We start from the raw sequence: 17,941 nt of genomic DNA on the forward strand, positions 1-17,941 counted from the left end.
TTCCAAACAGAGAAAGTTGAAGGACCCTAGAAACAAGGACCCTGTTTGTGTTTCTTCACTTGCCTTGCCTGGTGCCCACTTTCTGGCTTCTTGAGAACTGTTTCTGCCCTCCCAGGCTCCATGGCCTCCCACTTGCCACTCTCCCCCCGACTCTCTGCAGTGGGGGATGTTCTTTCTTAGAACCTGGCTGTCCTCCTCACTCTGGAGTCTGATGCTTCATCTGCCCACCCCTGCCACCTCCCAGACTCAGTCCTGGCCCTTCCCTTATTTCTGTGTTCTGTCTTTTCCTCCCCACCTTAAAGCTGATCAGCTCTGACCTCACCTCCTCAGGTTGAATGGATGAAGGCTTCATCATCATCATCCCCATCATCCCCCTGGTTTACGTTTATGTACCAGGTATTGCACTGAGCATGTCAGTATCTCTCCTAGATACGAAGTGGCTCACACCCTCACTTCATTCAGGACTCAGTCCCAACGTCACCTCCCCAGAAAGGCCTGTCCTGATTTCTTCATCTAAGTCTACTCTCTTACCCTGTTTATGTGTCTTCCTAGCACTTATTGCTACTCCACATTATGTTGTATGTTTATGTGCTTATTTTCTGTATTTCCTACTTAAATAAAAGCTCCATGAGGGTAGGGTGTTGGGTTTCCCTGCTGCTGCCTTCCTAGAGCCTAGAGCAGAGCTGGGCATGTACAGGGCTCAATAAAGAGTTGTTGAATGAATGAATGAACTGTCCCATTTGATCCTCACAACAATCATGTGAGATGAGTATTATTATCTCTGTTGTGTACATGGGGAAACCAAAGCTTAAAGAGCCTCAACCATTCTTGAAGCTTTAGGCCCATATTTCAGGCGGCCCATTCTAGATGTTTCTTTCCTCCTCTTCTCTCATCTTAAAGCCAATATAGTTAAAATTGAATTAATTAGCTCTATATCAGAACCTGGAACACATTCAGTAATTCCTCTGTCCCTAGACAGTTTTCTTAATCCACGTTCCTCCTTCTGTTTCTGTAGGTGGTGCCCCTTCCCATCCTAGGTTCCAAAGTTAGGAACCCCCAGATTCCTCCCTGAATATAGTCCCGTACATTCATCCAGGCCTCCAAGGTTTGCCCTTTGTAGAGTCTCACTGTCATCCCTCATTCTCCCTCCTCAGTATCTCAGCTAACCCTCTCTACCAATCCCGTATCATCTCTGGCTCCCTAACTAGATGAAGCAGGTTAAGGAGTCTGGGTAGGTGCTGAGAAAGGGTGCAGGCTTTGGCTTTTGTCTTTCGGGGCTCTCTGCTGGGCACTCCAGGCTCCTGGGTCTCCCTGAATTCAGTTCCTGCCTCTGAGCCACGCTATACAGTGGCAGCCCGAGGGATCTTGTTAAAATGAAAACCTGAGCATGTCACTTCCCTGCTTAAAAGTCATCAGTGAATCCACAGTGTTGGTGAGGGATAAGGGAAACAGGCTCTCTTGTAATCGGGTCTTCAGGAGTGTAATCTGGTACATTTCCTCATTATCTATCCAGATTCCAAACGCACTACACTCTTTGACCCAGCTTTTCCACTTCCTGAAAATTATCCTGCAGATACATTCACACAAGCACAAAATGATATATGTATGAGGTTATGCACTGTAACACTGTTCATCGTAGAAAAAGATTGGAAACAGTGTAAGTGTCCATCAATAGGGGACTGGTGAAATAAATTTTAGTGTATCCACAACAGCTGTTAAATAAAAGAATGATAAAGCTCTTTATGTACTGATATGGAATAATCTGCAAGATGTATTGTTAAGCGAAAAAGGCAAGCGGTGTGTATAGTGTGTGTTTATAGCTACCATTTGTGTAAAAAAAACCCAAATACATGTACCTATTTTCTTGTACATGCATAGAATAGCTCTGGAAAGATACACAAGAAAATTACATTGGTTGCCTTGGGGATACAGATTGGGTGGCTGGGGGACTAGAGGGGGTGAAGAATTTCTACTAAATACGAATTTGGACTTTTTGAATTTTGAACCTTGAAATGTATTATCTATTTTTTAAAAAAAACCTCAATATTTTTCAAGTGAATGAGTTCAAGGTCTCATAGGATATATACACCAAGTGGCTACCTTTGGGGTTGCAATTACTGGGGATGAGGGTGGGAAGCCCTTTCTTCCCTCCTTCGTCTCTTTTAAAAAACATTTCTTTAATGTTTGAATGTTTTCTAAAACGTATTAGTTTCACAAGGAGAAAAAAATAATGCGGATATTATGTGTAAGAGAATGCAATTATAGACTGGACTCCTCAACCCCTCCCCCTAAACAAAACAAACACACACAAAAACCCCAAACCCAAATCCATCAAACACCCTCCCACCCCACTACCCTTAGAATAAAATAAGTGCTTCAGCCCGCTTCAGACGGGGCAGTCAGGCCCCTGCCAGCCTCTCTACATTACCTCTCAACAAGCCTCTTCTCCAGTCCTGAGTTGCTTACAATTCCCCCCATACCTCAGGCTGTTCTCTTCCTCCCAGTTTTGCCTGCACCATGCCCTCTGCCTGGAGTGCCCTTCTTTGAATCTCGGTCTGGCCAACACTTTCTTATCCTTTGGAGATGGCTGCTCCCGCCTCCAAGAAACTTGCATCCTAATTGCCCACACAGATGCCTGTCCTCCTGCCCCCACTGGACTGCGAGCCCCATGACGGCATTTGATAAACATTCTGTGGTGTCTGATGTCTCATGCCCTGCCTTCTCCTGTCCCTGGGACAGTGAGAGCACTGCCCTTGTCATCGGCAGCCGCTCCCAGTTGTGGAACCTTGAGCGAACCACTTCATCTCTCTGTTCTCCCTGCCACTCTCACGAGGCCCCTCGGAGATGTACTCAGGTTCTAGCCTCAGAGCGAGTGACGTGGGGGACGGTGCGTGGGAGCGCTGCACCATTGCTTGGTGATGGGGGGGAGGGCAAGGAAGTCAAGAAGCCATCCTTCCCTAACGGTCTCGGCCTCCGTCTTCCCATCAGATCCTTAACAACTGCCACCTGAACAGCTTTCACAACTGCCGCAAAGGTGCCTTTCACCGGCCGACGGCCGTCCCCCCTTACCTCCGGCCCCCAGCGACACTTATGACCATGACCGACCCCGTCTGGGCTGCGGACACGCCTGCCTCAGTTTAGCTCCAACGGCAAGAGGGGCCACTGAGTTCAGACCTCCAAAGTCCTTTCAGGGGGCCCATAGTGATAGCCTCCCGCCTTTTTGTTTCCGCACCAGTCTTGCAGGCACCCCCCACTCTATTTTTTTTTTTTTTTTCTGTTCCTCGGTCCTTCTCTCTTCCTGCCTGGCCGCCCTCCCTCTCCGCGACCCTGGGGTCTCCTGGAGCCAGAAAGATGCCTCGGTGTCCTCTGTCCTAACCTCAGCACTGTTGGTTGGAACGCTGAGAGAAGACTTCTGCCCGCCCCCTCCGGCCCCGCCCCTTGCGCCACGCCTCTGGTCCCGCCCCGGCTCCGCCCCTTTGGCCTGGCCCCGCCCCTCACCGGTCTTGGGGTCCACGGTGAAGTGGTGCTCGCCATCCAGCACGCTGTACACCAGTCGAGCGCTGCTGCCGTACGTGGGGTCATCCGCATCCGAGGCCATCACCTGCATCACCGACGTGCCTGGGCCCGGGGGACCAAGCGAGACAGGGGTCAGCTGGGGCCGCTGTGCTCGTCCTCCCCATCGCTCCCCACCCCCAGAGAAGCTGGGAAAGGAGACATAGGCTAGAGGTCACTGAAGCCAATCCCCTCACAGTCCTCATCCCCACATTAAGCCCCAACCCGCTTCCAGACCTGGGGCCTTCCCAGTGGCATGATCATGGAGTCAGATCTGGATTCAAATCTCCCTTCGGTGGTTCCCAGCTGTAAAACTCTGGCAAGGGAAGACAGCCTCTCTGCATCTCAGTTTCCTCACCAGCAAAATGGGGACAGTCCTAATCCTTGGTTCATGAGGGAACACATTTTATACTCCCAGTGCAGAACTCAGAGCAGTATCTCAGTGGGTGGTGGAAATGGTTATTTTCACCAATTAAGGTCATCACAGAGTTAGAGCTAACACTGGAAACCAGGCACTTTACTCCCAAAGCAGGGTCCTTCTACCCATCCCAGCCCCTCCTGATTTCTCAAGGGAATTCTGCCTCCTTCCTCCCACATCCTAATCCCCCCCATCCCGCCATGGGGGTGTGTGGGCATCCCAGAAGGACAACCAAGTTCACTGGGGCTCAGGGGCCAGTGTCTCTTGGGCCCCAGGCAGAAGAGCAGCAGCCAGCTTTCCCTTTGGAGGTAGCTGGCTGTGGGTCCTGGTGCCCTCCTCGCCCCTCCTCCCGGGTGCCCAGACAGTTCCCGCCCCGGACACACACACTTCTCCTCATGCTCTGCACGTAGGCTGCTGGGGAGAGTATAAATTGGATAAAAGTCCATCAAACAGCGGCAATTAAGTTATTGATTTTTGACGCTGCCTCATTAAACTGGGAGCTCCTCTCGGCCTGTCGCAGAGATGGCTCTAATTTGACATCATGTTCAATTTGACGAAAGCAGGGCTTGGGATGTGAGGCTGGACAGGGTGGGGGTGATGGAAGGGGTGGGGGAGGGGTTGAATGGAAGGATGGGCAAAGCTGTGTGGTCCATCCAAACCTTTCCAGATAGGAGGGTGTGAGATGCAAGACCCAAGAGGGAGTCTTGGGGGCTCAGGATAGGACCCAAGGGGGATGAGACTCAGACCTCACCTCAAGGAGATGCCCTCTTCTGGGTGCCCTGATGGTGAGGGGACGGGGCCCAGGCCTCCTGAGGTTCTGGGTAGGACCCTCCTGGTGGGTTGGGCTCTCTGGGCCAGCGGGGCAGCATGCTGGGGGGTGAGGCCAGTTCACTGCCTGGCTAATGAGTGAGGCTCTGGAAGTGCTACTGCAGCAATTCTGCTAAGCCCAGCTGGCCACCCACCTCTCCCACCTCCAGCCTGGGGCCCTCCATCACTCCAGACAGACACATGTACTTATTTTTCACTCTTTTGCATTTCTCATTTCCCTCTCCGTGTCCCCCCTCCCAGCCTCCTAAACCGGCCCTGCAATGCACCTCTCTCTTTGGTGGCTGCAGCTCTCCATCAACCATGTCAGAGTTGCCTGGAGAAGCTGGGGAAGAGGTTTGGGCAAGCCCCCTCCTTCTTGATGCGTGGTACTCAGGGGTCTCCTATTCAGGGCAAGGGCATGATCACAGGTGCCTCCTCTTAAACAGAGAGAGGAGAAAGAAATAAACCCTATTCAGCGCTCACTACATGCCTAGCTTCCCAGCCACTTAAATCCATCATCTCTAATTCTCATAGCATCTCTGAGAGGCAGAGTGGGCCCCTCTAAATTACAGGTGAGGAAAGAGGTCAAACGGGGGAAAAGACTCGACTGAGGGCACAGACTGAGGAAGTGGTGGGATCTGAACCCAGGACTCTCTAAGGCCAAAGTCCTCTGGGAGCCAGAGTCAGCACACACACACACAGTGACTCTGGATGGTGGCCTGTTGTACTGAATCACAATCAGTGACTCTGCCGCTTATTAGCAGTTTGGCCTTGGGCCTGTCATGAACCCCATTTTTGCCTCAATTTCCTCATTTGTGAAATGAGGGTGAGAGTACCACCAAACTCCTGGGATTGGTTTCAGAATTCAAATAGGTTTCTGTATTCAGCACCGAGGACAGCGCCTATCCCATACTAAGAACTCAATAAACGCAGGTTGTTGCTGTCCTCTCAGCAGACGCTGCATGCCTGTATACAGTGGCACAATCAAGCCTCCCTCACAGACAGACTGAAATGAGAGACGATACATAAAGCATCAGGCTCATGGTGGGTGCTCAATAAATAGTAGCTGTTGTAACAGTTATGAGAGAGGGTCTCCCTGTCACTCTCCTCTGCACATTCCCCTCACCCCCTGGGCAAGGCACAGTGCTGGGCTGAGTGACTCCCCAGGGACAAGGATGAGCTCTCTCTCTCTCTCTCTCTCTATCCCTGGCTGCATCCCAGGGACTCCCGCGGGGATGATGGAATCATTTCCCCGATCTGGGATTCTTTATTGCAGCCATTACAGTTAATGCCGACACGTGGGGATGGCAAAGGGTCAGTGATTCACCACTCATTCCCCAAGGCCCCACACGCCCTCCCACCTTCTTCACAAGTCAGCAGCTCCCCAGAATCGGCAGACAAAAGGGTGCCAGGCTTGTGGCTGCTGTAGGACCACCTTGTGCCGTCCCCCTAAGTTCAGCAGTTTGCATTTTGCAATGCGCCTTCACGGCCATTCTCTCCTTCAGTCCTCACACCAATTCTCTGATGTAGATGCAGTGGTATGCTGGCAAATGTTTAACCATTGGCTCTGGGGGATGGAGGGGTAGGGAGGAATTCCCTGCTTTGTAGTGTTTGCTGATTTCTACGGGGTAAATACTCTCACCATGGCCAATTTCAAGCTATGAATGTGGTATCAAGTGGCTCATAAAACTCCTGAAAGTCAATATTTGGCTCTCATGAGCTGATATGAGCCGACTCCAGAACAATCCTGCATCACTTTCATTTTACAGATGAGGAAACTGCTATGCACAGTGAAGGGTGACAATGTAAATTAATAATGAATAATAATGAAACCCATTATTATATACCCTTATTCAATGATAATGATAGATTAGGTTTATTAACTAACTTCTTTGTGCTACATACTATAATAAGCCCTTTATGTATAGTAGCTCATGGAATTCATATAATAGAGCCTTGAAGTAAGCTCTATTAAGATTTCCACTTTGCAGATGAGGAAATGGAGGCTGAGTGAAGTTTAGTAATGAACCCCTTTTGCCTCAATTGCATCATTTGTGAAATGGGGGTAATATTACTACCAAGCTCTCAGGATCGCTGTGAGAACTCAAATAGATTTCCTTGTTCAGCAGCAAGGACAGCCCCTGGCTAAATTCATCTGGCAAGGAAATAGGAGAGGCAGGATTCAAACCCAGGTCGATCTGATGTCAAAACACACATGTATCTTGCCTTATAAGGTTGTAGGAGAGGGAATCAGTAGGAGCAGAAGTAGACAGGCAAATGAGAGAAGATTCAAAGAAAGGAGAGGGAGGGAAGGGCAGGGGAATAGCAAGGAACTGGGTTCAGGATTCTCGCTCTCTGCCAGCTGGTTCAAGCCCAGACTTCCAGAAGCAGGGACGGGATTGGCTAGAATGAGCCATTTGCTGTCCATGGTGCTGCCACCCGGTCCTGCTACGCGGGATTAAGGGCCTAATTCCAGGCTGGCATAGGAAGGGCTGCCCAAAGGATTCTCGGGTAAACAGTATCTCAGAGCCCAGGGCTCCATGTGGAATGCTGGCTATGAAAAGGCTGGTCCTTGGAGAGCACAGAAACCAGTGGTTCTCAACCTGGCTGCACATTAGAATCTCTTAGGAGCTTTAAAGTAAAACTGATGCTGAGCCCCCATCCCAGACCAATTTAATAGAGCTCTCTTGGGGTGGAGCACAGGCAAGGGGATTTAAAAAGCTCCTGCAGTGATTCTAAAGTGCATTCCAGACTGAGAACTGATGCCCTAGACCCAGCCTTTGATTGAACTGATGAGCAAACTGAGTCACAGAGAGGCTCAATGACTTTCCCAAGATTAGGTTATTAGTAAGTGGTAGGAAAAGATTCAAACCCACAACACTGTAGCCAGCATGTCACCCTCCTGGACTCACTGTGCCTGTACTGAGACTGGCACCCAGAAGGAAGCAGCAAGGATGACACAAGCCACCAAATCAGCATGAGAAGTTGGACACTCCTACAAAGAGATGCCCCTCACAACTTCATGGAGACTGGGTGGACTTTGGCATCAGAGAGTCCTGGGTTCAAATCCCACCACTTCCTCACTCTGTGCCCTCAATCAAGTCTTTCCCCCTGTTTGACCTGTTTACTCACTGGTAATTTAGAGGGGCCCACTCTGCCTCTCAGAGGTGCTATGGGAATTAGAGGTGATGGATTTAAGTGGCTGGTGAAGCCAGGCATGTAGTAGGTGCTCAATAAAAGTTTATTCCTTTCTCCTCTCTCTGTATGGTCAGAAGATCTCTGGGTCTGTGTCCTTGGCCCTGAGCAGGAGACCCGTGGGTACCAGTATCAGGAGGGAGGGGGCTTGCCCACTCCTCATTTCTAGTTTACCTGGTTTCTGACATGGTTTGTCATGGGGCCAGAACTGGAATCCATGCTCTGGTTCCCAGGCCAGAATTCTTTCCCTTCTTGTCCCTTTAACCCTTGCTGTCTGTGAAATCCAACGGAAGCCCAAAATTGGGTCCCAGGACCTCCAGCTGCTCAGGGAGAAGGTGGTGTCATGTGGAGTGGATGTCAGGGATTGAAGACAAATTCTTATTCCAGCCCTCTCCTTGGCTCTCTGTGTGGCAGTGGGAAAACTACTCGGCCTGACTGGGCCTCAGTTCCCCTTCCATAAAATGGAGACAACACTTTACCCTTCCTGCCTCCTGGGTGAGGGATACCCCTTAATAAGACGAAGGAGATGAAACGCTCTGGAAAAGAATAGAGTCCTCAACTGAGGTGACCAAGTGTCATGATTATGAAGATGTTTGTAATTATTATCATCCTGCCTCTTCCCTACCTCCCCTTGCCGCCCTGCTGGGCCTGGGGAAACCCTTGGCTCCCATTTAGCTTCTCAAACATTTATGAAACATGAGTCCCACCCCCTGCTGCTGCCGGAACTGCATGGAATGCTTTCTATTAAAAATTAAAAACCACTTGTCGAGTCCCTGGGAACATTCAGATTACACAGGAAACAAGCCCCTTCTCAAACTCCCCCCTCACCACGCCCCTCCCAACTCCCTCTTTGCTCATCGCTTACAATGCCAGCTCGCTGGACTGGCCTCAACCGCACTTCCGGCTGCCCACCCAAGGCAGCCTAATGCAGATGAATGATACACAGGAGATTCAGGAAAGTGGCTGCACGGGAAGGGGAGGTCGGAGGATAGAGGGGGAGGAGGCAGGTCCAGAGACAAGTGACAGAGAAGGAGGCACAGAGAGATGGAGCAAGAAAGTGGGTCAGAAACAAGGGACAGAGAGACAGAGATGCAGAGAGATGGACAGAGAGAAAGTGAGAAAAACAGAGGTACCCAGACACATAGGGAGAAATTAGGACAGAGACAGAGAGATGAGGGTAAGAGAGGCAGAGATATATAGAGAGACAAAGAGAGAGAGAGTGTGGGACAGAAAGAAGTAGCCACAGACTCACCCAGGCAGGCAACACTTGCGTGTGTGTGTGGATCTCATCTGTCCCCCTGAGAGAAGGGACTCCCCTACTATCCCTAACTGAGTCCCAGAGGCTCTTCTATCCTCTCCACATTTAACGGGACCCTCTGTGGAGTAGTCCGGTCACCCTGTTTGTTCGGGACAGCAACGTTCTAAGTTCCTGCAGTAGCATTCCTCTGCCAGTTGCAGAAAGCAAACAGTTTTTGGCTTATAATTCAGTTCCATTCAGTCGCCCAATATCTACGGAGCACCTACTATGTGCTAGACCCTTGAGGGCAGGATGGTAGATTTGTCACCTTTGCACCCACTGCCACGTGGGCACGGGGCCTAGCATAGCGAGGGTGCTCATGTTTGCTGAGTGATTTGTTGATGGAAAAGACAAAGAAAGACATGGGGCCGACTCCTGAGGGCCAGGGCCTCTGTTCTTCTCTGCCACCTCTCTCCACCAGAAACCTCCTGTCCCTTTTCTCCCCATCCTGGGTGGTGAGAGCCAGTGCCGTTGCTAGGCAAGGAGATATTGCACATATAGATCTTCCTGGACTTTAATTAAAAACATCTTTAGAAGTTGTCTCTGCAGAGGCCAGCGATTGATTCCTGGCTTGGGCCTGAGGGCTGTTGAGCCATACTCTCTCCAGCTGCAGATGGGACAATCGGAGGCTCCCAGCCAGCCACTGCCCTCCCCAGATGAGACCCTTGGGGAGCACACTGCCTCCTGCCTTCCTCCTTTCCTCTCTGCCACCATCCTCCCAAGCACGGGACCTGGGAATCAGATAGTGTGCCCTCCTGCTTTTATTTCCCCTCCCCTCTTGAGCCTCAGTTTCCTCAGCTGTAAAATGGGGGTGTCAACATTTAACCCAAGAGAGTTCCCGGGAGGATGAAATGAGATTAGGGATATGAAAGTGCTTTGCAAGCTGTAAAGTCCTGTGCACACTAAAGAGATGGTTGTGACTGTTTCCCATGTACACAGAGCCAAGTAGTTTAGGTTCTGGTTCCAGGTTCTGGGTCTGGTTCCGTCTCCAGCTCTTAGTATGGAACCTCAGGCCTAAGTTATTTTATCTCTCTCTGCATTTATCTCCTCATTGGTAAAATGAGGATGGAAATACCTGCCCTGCTTATTCCCCAGGACTGTGAGAATAAAGGAAAATAGCTTTGTGAAAGCAGTGTTGGCCGATAGCTATTATTTAGTGAATGTCCCAAGAAGTGCAGACTGTACTACAAAAGTCTTTTTCCATCTATTAAAGATGCTGCTCACAGAAGGGACTGGAATACATGGGAAAGCAGCTGTGGCAGGGCCCCTGCCCATTTCGACAGTCTGTTGAGCCCCAATCCCATGGCCCAGTAATGCCCATCCTATGGTATATGTGCCACCACATACACGTTCTCCTTCACCACCTTCTCCTTCCTTTGCTCCCAGCAGACATCACTAATCGACTGTGGCATTCTTTTCTGCTGAGCCCAAATGAGACCTCAGACTCCTCAACACAGCCCTACAGTCACTACCAGTTGATCAGAGTTGGCACCACAGATGAAACTGATCTGCTACCACATTGAGGTCAGTGGCAGTATCTTGCTTATCTTTGTATCCCCACATACCTAGCGAAGTGACACGTACAGAAAAAAAAGTGACATGTACACAGTAGGAACTATTATGTATTTACTGAATTAAACCAACTGCTTATTTTTCTATCCCCTTGGGGCTATATATATATAAAGTAGGTGCTAATAAATGTTTGCTTAGTTGGGTGACTCATCTTTGCAACCCCTCCAGAGCCAAGTACACTGGAGGCCTTGTATATAATGGGTGCTAATAAACATTTGTGGATTTAATTCAATTACTTATCTTTACATCCCCTGCAGTGCCCAGAATAAAGTAGTGGCTAATAGATGTGTGTTGGATTGAACTTCTCATTTCTGTATCCTCAACAGTGCCAAGTATTTTGTCTTATACATAGTTGGCATTAATAAATAGGTGGAGTTGAAGTGGGCACAGGAGCTCTGTGAAATTCTCTTGTGGTCCACTGGTCGGGTTGCGACAGCCTAGGGAAGGGGGTCTAGCCCCCTAACATCAGGAGGTTACCTAGTCTAACTCTTCTCTACCAAAACTCACTCCCTTGTTGATTTCACCCAGCCTCAAGCTTTAAATTCTCTCTCTCTGCTGATGGCTTCCAAAGTTATAACTCCAGCCCTGATCTTGCTCCTGACCTCCAGACTCAGAGATCCAACTGTCCCCTTGAGAACTCCACGTGGATTTCTAGTAGACATCTCAATCTTAACGTGTCCAGTAATGAATTCTTAATTTTGTGCTGCAAACTTGCTCTTCCTGGATCATTCCCCATCTCAGCAACAGCAGCTCCATCCATCTAGTTGCTCAGGTCAAAAACTTCAGCATCATCCTTGTCTTCTCTCTCTCTCACTTCCCACATCCAATCCCTCACAAACCCTGTTGGTTCTACCTTCAGCATACATCCAGAATCCAAGTCACCATCACCTCTTGCCCCCAAGACTGCAGTTGTCTCCTCGTTGCTCTCCCTCTTCTATCCTTGACCCCTACAGTCTATTTTCAACATGGCGGAGAGCAAATCATCTTTTAAAAATCTACGTTAGATCATATAACTCCTCTGCTCCCGATCTCACTCACAGTACAACCAAAGCTTTCAATGGCTACAAAGTCCTATGTGGTCCAGCTTCCGGTACCTCTTCTGACCTCCTTGGATCCTCTCCCCCTCATTTACTCTTCTCTTCAGCCACACTGACTTCCTTGCTATTCCTCAAACATGACCAAACACATTATTCCTCAGGACCTTTGCACTCGCTGTTCCCTCTGCCTGGAACATTCTTCCTCTAGCTTAGTGGTTCTCCAAGTGTGGTCCCTGAACCTGTAGCATGAGCATCACCTTTGACAGCATCTTTGTTAAAAATGCAAACATTTCTAATAGCCCAGACCTACTGAATCAGAAACCCTGGGGCGGAGAGGGGAGCCATCCATGTTTTAACAAGCCCTCCAAGTAACTTGGATGCACAATAAACTTTGAAAACCACTGTTTCACATAGCTCCTTTGTCCATTCCCTTGGTTCCTTCAGATCTTTGTTCAAGGGTTCCCTTATAAAAAACAAAGGCCTTCCCTGACCCCTCTAAAATAGCACTCCCCCAATATAACTCCCAATTCCCTTATTCTTCACAGCACTTACACCACAGGGTGCATTTATATGTTGACTTGTTTATTTCTTTCCTGTCTCTCTCCTTGCTCTAGATGTAGGCTTTCTAAGAATCCCCAGTGCCTGGAACAGTGCCTGGCACAGAGCAGGCACTCAGTAAACATCTGGGCGTGAATGAGCCCCCTCCGTGCTCAGAAGGGAATTTGGGGCCCAGAGAGGGGCAGGGACTTTCCCAAGGTCACGCAGGGATCCAGGCCTCCTGACTGTCAGAGGCAGGACCCGCTTCACTGCATTAGGCTCAGCATGGCTGGCGTGCCCCTCCTCAGAAGCATGGCTCATTGGAGGCCCCCGGCACACTTCCCTTCCCTTTTAAGCTGTGAGTTGTTTAATTTGTGAGCGCTGCTGCCTTTCATGTTCCAAGCTGTGTTCCCGCTCCTTCTGATGTCCGAAGCTGCCCAGACTCTGGTGCTGCTTGTCGGCCCCGCCCTGCTCAGCCCAGATCAGGAGGCTCAGTAATTGTGACTGATTTTCAAAGCCGCCTGGAGCCTCCGTAAGCACCCCGATGTCGGATTTGCTTCCCCTTCAAAAAGTTGCTCAAATGAAATAAACTAATTTAATTTCTGCTTCCTCTTTCCCCCTCCTGGGTTCCCCTGGCTTGTCCTAGTTAAGTCCCCACTTTTTCCTGAGCGGAATGTCAGAGTCAGTGGACTGGGAGAGGAAGGTGAGGCAGGGCTGGGGCTCCGTGGGGCCGTGCTCATGAAGCTGGGGGCTGGCGCTGCCTCCTACTCTCTGGGTGACCTTGAATGAGTCCTTGCCCTCTTCTCGGTCTCACTTTCCCCACGAGTGACACAAGAACCTTGCTGCTCCAACAGCCTGGGAGGCAAGCCCAACTTGCTCAGTCATTGACTTGCTATGTGACTGTGGGTGCATCTTCTCCTCTCTCTGAGCCTTGGTGTTCCCATCTGTTCAATGGGGATGTTGACATCAGTCCTGCCACCACTCAGAGTGGAAGTGAGAGTGAAGTGGTGGTGATGGGCAAGCCAACATGGCACATATGGGGCTGGACCTCCCTCTGGACCCCTCATCCCCATCCACTGTCCACCCCACAGTAGAGGGGGATTTCTAAAATGCAAGTCTGCCCACGTTATTTCCTTGCTTAAGCCTTTCCCAGGCTATGTGCTTCCCTCAAGTCCTTCGCATATGATTCCAGCTTCCTTCTCCAGCCTTATCTCTCTCGTCATCTTTCTGGCCTTTTCCATGCAGAAACATGCAGTTCAGTTTTGGGTGAAGAGAGAGAGGGCCACGTCTCCTTCGGCCAGAGTTTGAGTCCAGGAGTGAGGGCTGCTGGACCTGGGAAGTCAGGGGTTTAAGCTGCTTCTCACTTGCTGTGTGACCTTGGACCCATCACTCCTGCTCTGAGCCTCAGTTTCCCCACTTGCAAAATTGAGTTCTAAGTACTCCCTGGGTCTTTGCCATGGACAACCTCCAGATTTCTCTCTCTAGCTCAGACCTTGCTGCTGAACCTGTATACTGAACTGCCTTTTCCAAGATCTCTCCTTGGCTTTCTAATAAATACTTCCAACTTAGCAGGTCTGAAACCAAACTCCTGATTTCCCTCCATCCCCCCAAAATCTGTTCCTCCCACTGTTTCTCCCATCTCAGTAAATGGAGATTCCATCTATTTAATTGCCCAGGTCAAAATCTCAATAGTCATCCTTGAATTTTCCTTCTTTCACGCCCCACATCCAATCTATTAGCAAATGCTTTCAGCTCTACTTTTGAAATATATCCAGAAGTTGACCTCTTTTCAACACCCTTGCTGGTACCACCTTGTTCCAAGCCACCATCATTTCCTGCCTAGGTAACTGCAATATCCTTCTCAATGGGCAATCTGCTTCTGCCTTTACCCCACCTCCCCATCTAATCTTCATGCAACAGCCACAGGATCCTGTTAAAATTAAGTCACATCACGTCACTCTTCTGAACAAGCCCCTCCACTGACTTCCCAGCTTGCTGAGCCTAAAAGGCAAAACCCTGACTATGACCACGTGGCTGCATGATCTGGTCGCTTTTCTGCTTCCTCTCAGAGGGATTCAACCTTGGGACCTTTGCATGTACTGTTCCCACTGCCTGGAATGCTGTTCCCTAGGGCCCATGCCCTCACTTCTTTCAAGTCTTTGCTTCAGTGTCATCTTCCCAGACCCATGATCTGTTAAGTTGCTTCCCGCCTGTCTTCCTCGGCCAGAACGTCCCCTCTGTGAGAGAGCAGGGAGGCTGGTCTACCTTCTCCTCACTGTGTCCCCAGTGCCCATGCATATTTGTTCAATGAATGAATGAATCCGTTCAACAGACACATAGCCTGTCACATGCACACACGGGCCTTAATGGCCGTGCACGTGCACACCTGTGCACGTGTGAGATGCATAGGCGCACCAGGCACGCGTGCACCGTGTGTGTGTGAATGCCAGCCCACACCCACATTCACACCCTCGCCATTCCCTGTTCTCCCACCATTCCTTTGTGCTCACCATTTTCTCCGGTCCTCTCCCTTCTCTTCCGTTACCGGCTGCCCGCTCACTACCCACCAATCTGCCAGATCTGGCCCAATCTGGGGAAGCCAGGGCTGACTGCACTCTTCCCCAAGAACCCAAATTCCCCCAGCCTCTGACATGTAGCTGCAGAGCTGGAAGGCCAAGTGAGAGGCAGTGCCAAGCCCTCGGCCACAGTCTGTTAGCGGCAGGACGTGTTCTAGGACCTAGGGCCACTGTTCCCTGTCCAGTCTGGCTTGCAGGTGACTTAGCCTAACGCGGTGGGGAAGGTGGCAGCTACTGGCTTGCTCCTCACGCCACGACTCCAGCTTCTACCAGGAGCCCTCGGCTAGGCGGGGCCTTGATAGTCAGTCCACTACCTGTGGGCCCTACGGTGGGGGAAGGCAGATTCGTCCAACCTTTCCTTTCAGTGTCCCGCTGCTGCGCAGCTGTGTTTCTGAGGATGGCTGTGTCTGAAAGCTTCTTGCAGATGTGTGTTTCGGTGTGTGTCCTGCCTTTTCTATTACAACTGTGTGTGTGCGGCGCCCCTGGTGTTTACAGCCACACCTGGGTAGAGGCGGCTGAATCTGTGTCTGGGGGCTCGGCCACCTCTGTGAGCCTGTGTCCCCAGGTGGCTGGGTCTTGGTGTGCTGGGGCTTCCTGTGGGCCGTGGAGGAAGCCGTCTGGAGGTTGTCGCGTCTGGCTGTGCCCAGGCCTGTCTGCGGCTACGCTCTGGTGAAGCCCAACCCCAGGATAGTAAAAATGTCTGGCTGTGGCTTTTGCCTGTGTCTAGGTACGTGTCTGTGCATAAGCTGCATCCATGTGAGGGGCTGTTTCCTGGGTGACGTTGCATGTCGCTGTGTCTAGTGTGAGGCCATGTGTGGTTGTGTGGTGGGGTCTTGTTTCAGCTATGCCCACTCTGGTTGATTTAGGTTGTAGGTGTGCCCGTGTTCGGTTGTGCCTGCATTTGTGTGGGAGTTGCGGCCAAGGGCTGTGCTGTGTCTGGGTGAGTTGAAGTCTGGGGAAGGGCCGTGTCCAGGGGGACAGCCATGCCTATGTGTGTGACCGTCCCGATGCTGTCCATGCCTGGGGCCGTGCCTGAGCCGGGCTGTGCACAGGTGGACAGCTGAACTTGTAAGTGGGTCTTGGCCTGTGTGATTCTGTGTGGGTGTATAAGCATGTCCAAGTACGTCTCTGTGTCTGCACGTAGGTCCATGTCCACATAGGGACTGTGCCCGTGTATGTGCCTGAGATCACGTGTGTGTCTCTGCCCGGAAGTGCAGCTGTGACTGCCCGGACTGTGCCTGAGTCCGTGTGGGCACCTGGGCTCACACCTATACCCTGTCTCCCCTGCCCCTCCCCGCAGCAGGCTCCTTCTCACAACCTGGCAGCTCCCCTTCCCCCACTCCCCGGCTCACCGCGCCCCTCAGAGCCGGCAACCCACCTGTGGGCGAGAGCTCGGCCACGCTGCCAATGTAGGGGCCGTGCAGGAAGCGGGGCTCGCTGTCGTTGATGTCCTGCACCTTGATGATGAACTCCGACTCAGGCTCCAGCAGGCGGTTGGTGGCGCGGTCCCGAGCTTGAGCCCGCAGCGTGTAGAAGGTTTTCTGCTCCCGGTCCAGGCGCTCCATGGCGTGGATGTCGCCCGTCAGCTCGTCGATCAGGAAGATGGTACCAGCGCCCTCGCCTGAGATGGTGTACTTGATGGCCCCGTCACCCTCGTCTGAGTCCGAGTGGATCTGGGGAGGCAGGGAGGAAGGCAGGGTGGAGGCTGGGGTGGGAGCTCCTCTTGGCGCTCCCCCTGCCCAAGTCCCACTGGGGGCCTGTGCCTAAGCACATCTCTTCTTTGACATACCCATTCTTCAGTGGAGACACTGAGGCTGGGGAAGCCACTCGTCATCCCAGTCCCAGGCCTCACTGTCTGGTCTGGAGTGTTTCACTAGCCCGCCATGGCTCTTCCTGCTCCAGCCCTGCCCCTGTAATCTACCTTCCCCTCTGCAGCCAGAGCTGTCGGCCTCAGGGGCAGATCTGAACACGTCCTCCCCTGCCTGCAACTCTTCCACGGCTCCCTATTGCCCTTACAAAGAAATCAGAACCACCTCACAACTCTCTGCTTCTTCTCTGAGCGCCCTGTCCTTATTTCTCTGTCTACTGAAAGGCTACTCATCCTGCGAGGCTCAGTTCAGATGCCACCTCTTCCCAAAAGCGTTTACGGATTCCCTCCCTGCGCCTACCTCCAACCCCACCATTCCCCTCCAAGATCCTTGCAATACAGCAAGTCATCATTATCATGTTCGGCCTGTAGGATTGCTGTAGCCATGCTTCTCAAATCTTAATGTGCATGCAAATCACCCGAAGATCCTGGTAAAAAGCAGATTCGGATCCAGGAGGTCTGGGGTGGGGCCTCAGAATTTGCATTCCTAACAAATTTCCAAGCTGCTGTCCATGACCTCACTCTGAGTTATAGGTCCAGGATCCCTAGGCTCTGAGCCCCCGGAGGTATTTTCTTACTCATCTGGTACCTGGAGAGCCAGCCTCAGGGCTTGGCACATGGTGGGGACAGGGAGTGGAGGGACAGAGGGGGAAAGGGAATGCAAACTGGAGGCGCACCTACTATGTGCCAGGCAGTGTACTAAGCAATTTACATACTTATCTGGTTCAGAGTTCTTTAAAAAAAAAAAAATCCCTACTACGGGACTTCCCTGGTGGTCCAGTGGTAAAGAATCCTCCTTCCAATGCAAGGGATGCGGGTTGGATCCCTGGTGGGGGAACTAGGTTCCCACATGCCGCGGGGCAGTGAAGCCCGCGCACCACAACTACTGAGCTTGCGCGCCTCAACGAGAGAGCCCGCGGGCCGCTAACTACAGAGCCCACGCACTCTGGAACCCGCGTGCCACAGCTAGAGAGAAGCCCGCGCGCTGCAACGAAGAGCCCGCGCGCTGCAACGAAGAGCCCACGCGCTGCAATGAAAGCCCCCGCGTGCTGCAACTAAGACCCGACGCAGCCTAAAAAAATA

At 51.3% G+C, this 17,941-nt stretch overlaps 1 protein-coding gene across 3 annotated transcripts in view; it reads right to left on the reverse strand.

Annotated features, from left to right (window-relative positions):
• Positions 1-17,941, reverse strand: part of CDH22 (cadherin 22) — a 124,051-nt gene that overhangs the window by 43,728 nt on the left and 62,382 nt on the right. For all 3 annotated transcript variants that reach the window (XM_057530117.1, XM_057530116.1, XM_057530118.1), the window contains exons 3-4: positions 16,370-16,664; positions 3,499-3,618 (exon numbers count right to left, since the gene is read on the reverse strand). In XM_057530117.1, coding sequence (XP_057386100.1) covers positions 3,499-3,618; positions 16,370-16,664 — 415 coding nt within the window. The remainder of the gene's footprint in view (positions 1-3,498; positions 3,619-16,369; positions 16,665-17,941) is intronic.

This window comes from Balaenoptera acutorostrata, chromosome 15, assembly GCF_949987535.1.
Source record: "Balaenoptera acutorostrata chromosome 15, mBalAcu1.1, whole genome shotgun sequence".
Lineage (NCBI taxonomy): Eukaryota > Metazoa > Chordata > Mammalia > Artiodactyla > Balaenopteridae > Balaenoptera > Balaenoptera acutorostrata.